The 3,318-nt window shown below is 60.7% G+C and overlaps 1 protein-coding gene across 1 annotated transcript; it reads left to right on the forward strand.

The window, feature by feature from the left end:
• The first annotated feature begins 949 nt into the window (after positions 1-949).
• Positions 950-1,603, forward strand: SMIM33 (small integral membrane protein 33). The gene has a single exon (XM_051793824.1). The coding sequence runs from the start codon at positions 1,202-1,204 to the stop codon at positions 1,601-1,603; it is 402 nt and encodes a 133-aa protein (XP_051649784.1). The 5' UTR covers positions 950-1,201.
• Positions 1,604-3,318: the final 1,715 nt, after the last annotated feature.

Genomic DNA, 3,318 nt, shown 5'->3' on the forward strand with positions numbered 1-3,318 from the left:
TGCCAGCCCTGCCCTGGCACTGGTCACGGAATCACAGAATCATTGGAGAAAACCTTGCACAGAGGTTTGGACCATCCAACCTTGATGGTCCAAAGGGTGCAGAGCTTCCCCAGGGACTCCCACCTCTGGCCACAGCCGTGCTGGGAGTGCTCCTGCCGCAGCAGTGGGACAGAGAAAATCACCTCTGGGGTTGCTCCCTCCCTCGGACGAGGGTCCTTCCCACCCGGATCCCCGTGTGGATACACTCACTGTCCCGGGCTGTGCAGAGTTCACGTGCAGAGGGGCTTTTTTTACCCCTGTTTCTTCCCCACGGTACATTTTCACGCCGAGCCGGCGGTTTCGGGGAGGTTTCCTGCCTTGAGTGCAGCTGAAGGGGGGTGGGCGCTTGTCCCCAGACAAAGGGCCCTTGTCCTGCGCGGGGTGAGAGGAGGGTCGGCGGGAGCGGGGAGGGGGCGGCAGCGCTGAGGTGGCACCGGGCTGGGAATGGGAGCAGCTCCTGCCCGGGGTGAGCAGGCGCTTCCTCGTGTGCCCCGGGCATCCCGGGGCGTGTGGGGCCGAGCAGTGACGTGGCAGCTTCCGAGGTGAGTGTGGCTGCACCTACACCGGAGATCATCCCGGAGCTGTTCCTGCTGCTCCCGCCGTCCGCTTCCCAGCCCCGCCGCTGGAGACGATGATTCCCAGGCAGCAGGAAAGCCGAGGTACCCCTGAGGGGCTGGGAGGGCTCTCCGTCCCTCCTCTCCCCCCACTGCCCCTGCTCCCACCCGTGCTGGCTCCCACGGGATTTTGCCACCGTGGCGAGGGACGACTCACGGGGTTGGGTCTCCAGGGTCTCCCCGTGGGGCCGTTTGGTCCTGGATTAGCGCCGTGGGGCCGGGGGGGAAGAGGGGAGGGTGGAGGGGGTGTAGTGGGGAGGAAAAGCCCCACGCCAGAGGTGTCCAGGTGACGGGGACAGAGGGCATTTCCTCCCTGGCTGAACGCGTCCAGGGAACCATCCTACAAGCCCAGAGACAGCCACCAAAACTGATCCTGTCCCGTGAGCCCGAGGGAGGGAGCGCTTTTGGGATCATCCCATTCCCTGGCAGCTGCAGGGCAGGCAGGAGCTGCGGCCTCGAGGGCAGGAGATAGGGACAGGAAGAGCCTCTGCTCGGGGGTCACCCTGTTCCCCCCCGGGTTTCCCTGTGCCAGGTCAGCCTGCCGAGCCATGAACAGCTCCGTGCCTGGCAGCCAGCTGAGACAGCCCGAGCCGCAGGACGTGGCCGCCGTCACTCCCGTGTCGGTCGCCAGGGCCGTGACGAAGAAGGCGGACGCGCTGCCCATGATCTCGGTCATCGTGGTGGTCTTCGTGCTCCTGGCCGTGTTCATCATCCTCGTGGTGCACTACGGGCCCCAGCTCCGCACCGTGCAGATCACCCTGTACCACGAGCCCCTGCCGCAGGACCTGCACGATGGGGTGCACCTCACGCACTGGAAGCAGCTGGACCCCCAGAGGAGGTGGGATCTGCCTGGCATGGATCCGGCTGGAGGGAGCTGCCAGTGCTCCTGCAAGCACCACCTTCCCGGCGGGAGCGCTGAGCCCAACGTCATCGAGGTCACGTACCTGTGACACGGCCCCGGGACACCTGAGACTGTGTCCCACTGGAAAAGCAGTGACTGGATGTCAGTGTATCCCGAGACTGCTGGTTCCCAGGCAGAGGCTGTACCTCCCCAGGTCTGTGTCTGGCCCCAGGAGGGCTCAGCCAGGAGGTTCAGTGTCACTGCAGTGACCCATCACCAGCCCCCAGAAGTCCAGCCTGGGGGTTGCTGCTGTCCCCAGGCAGGAGCTGGGTCCCAGCCCGGGCTCTGGGACTGGGTCAGCCCTCATGGGACAGCATTAGCATCAGTTCTGGCTTTCCTCACCCTGGTGTTACCTGTCCCACACTGCCTGGGAGTGGCCAGGAGAGCTGTCTTGGTCCTTGTGCCAGCTGAGGAGCTCTGGGGCTCTGCTCGGCCCCTTGGCAGGAGCTGGAAGTTACGTCATCTGGAATTGTTTTCCTGATGAAAGATGTTTCCTCATTCACAGTGTCCTCATTACACCATTTGTATGTCACGGAGAAGCCTCCAATCCCTCTTTTCCTCTGTGCCACAGCCTCTTTTCCTCTGTCAGAGGGCTGAAACACCATCCTTCCCCCTGGCAGCCCTGACAGCGGGCTCAGCCCTTGGGACAAACAGCCAGAGAAGAAGAGAAGAGGCAACTCCTCAACCCGTGTTGGTGGAGCCAGTGACAGGGGACAATGTGTCCTTTCCCCAGGGGAGGTGTGTGAGAGAAGAGTGGTGACACAGCAGAGGCAAGAGAGGTGATAATGGCACATCACAGCTGGCTGAACATCTGGAGGTGTTGGCACCAGAGGAGACGGGCAGAGACTGCAGCATCTCTGTGCACGGGGATGGGGAGACCTGAGGTCATCCTCACTGAGATCATCCTCACTGTGGTCATCCTCACTGAGGTCATCCTCACTGAGATCATCCTCACTGGGGTCATCCTCACTGTCCCCAGCTCTGGCTGCTGTCCCTGGGCCAAGGGCAGCTCTGCTCAGGGCACAGGGACTCGGGTGGTTGGAAGCAGCCAGGCATGTCCCAGCCAAGGAGGGAGTGATGGTGGGGTTGGCACAGTCGGCCACAGGGAGGAGGATGTTGATGTGACTCCATCACCCTGGGTAGGAGCTCGTTGAGGTGGCACAGAGGGAGCAGACAGAGAGGTTAAACCTCCTGAGCCCTGAAGGCTCCTGGTGGTATCAGACTGTTGAGCCCTGGGGGCCCTTCTGCTGCTGGAGGGCATCTCTTTGGCCTCAGGTGGAAGCTGGACTTCAAGGCCTGTCTTCAGTGCAGGGCTCAGCAGACACTCCCTGGGGAAGCAGCACAGCCCCTGGGATCACCCACAAGGATTTATGCTGCTGAACAGTCCCAGAAGTCAAAATATGGTTCCCAGCTCTCCCCTTCCCACAAAAGCCAGGTCCGTGTCCACCCTTTGCTGCATCCCCAGCACAGATCCCTCTGTGCACAGGTGGACAAAAAATGGGGCTTTACCTGTTCCTCCAGGCACTGGGAGTATTTCTGACATGGCAGATGCTCCAGCATCCCTCTTCTCACTTATTTCCAGCTCTTTTTTCACTTCCTTTAAAGCTGGGTAGTGGCTGGACTTACTGGAAACTTTTTGTCTCAACAATAAACATAATTTATATTACCTTTAGGGGGGGTATTTTCTGTTTTGATTTTTTTTCCTTTTTGTTTTCCAGAGGTGATGGTGCAGTTATTAGCTTTCCCACTCCTGAGTTACAGGAG

The sequence above is a fragment of the Manacus candei genome, unplaced genomic scaffold, assembly GCF_025592945.1.
Source record: "Manacus candei isolate 608988 ecotype Guabito, Panama unplaced genomic scaffold, ASM2559294v1 h1tg000037l, whole genome shotgun sequence".
Taxonomy (NCBI): Eukaryota; Metazoa; Chordata; class Aves; order Passeriformes; family Pipridae; genus Manacus; species Manacus candei.

Excerpts from the sequence above, each read along its gene's own strand:
- SMIM33 (XM_051793824.1), top strand. The coding sequence starts at position 1,202 with ATGAACAGCTCCGTGCCTGGCAGCCAGCTGAGACAGCCCGAGCCGCAG.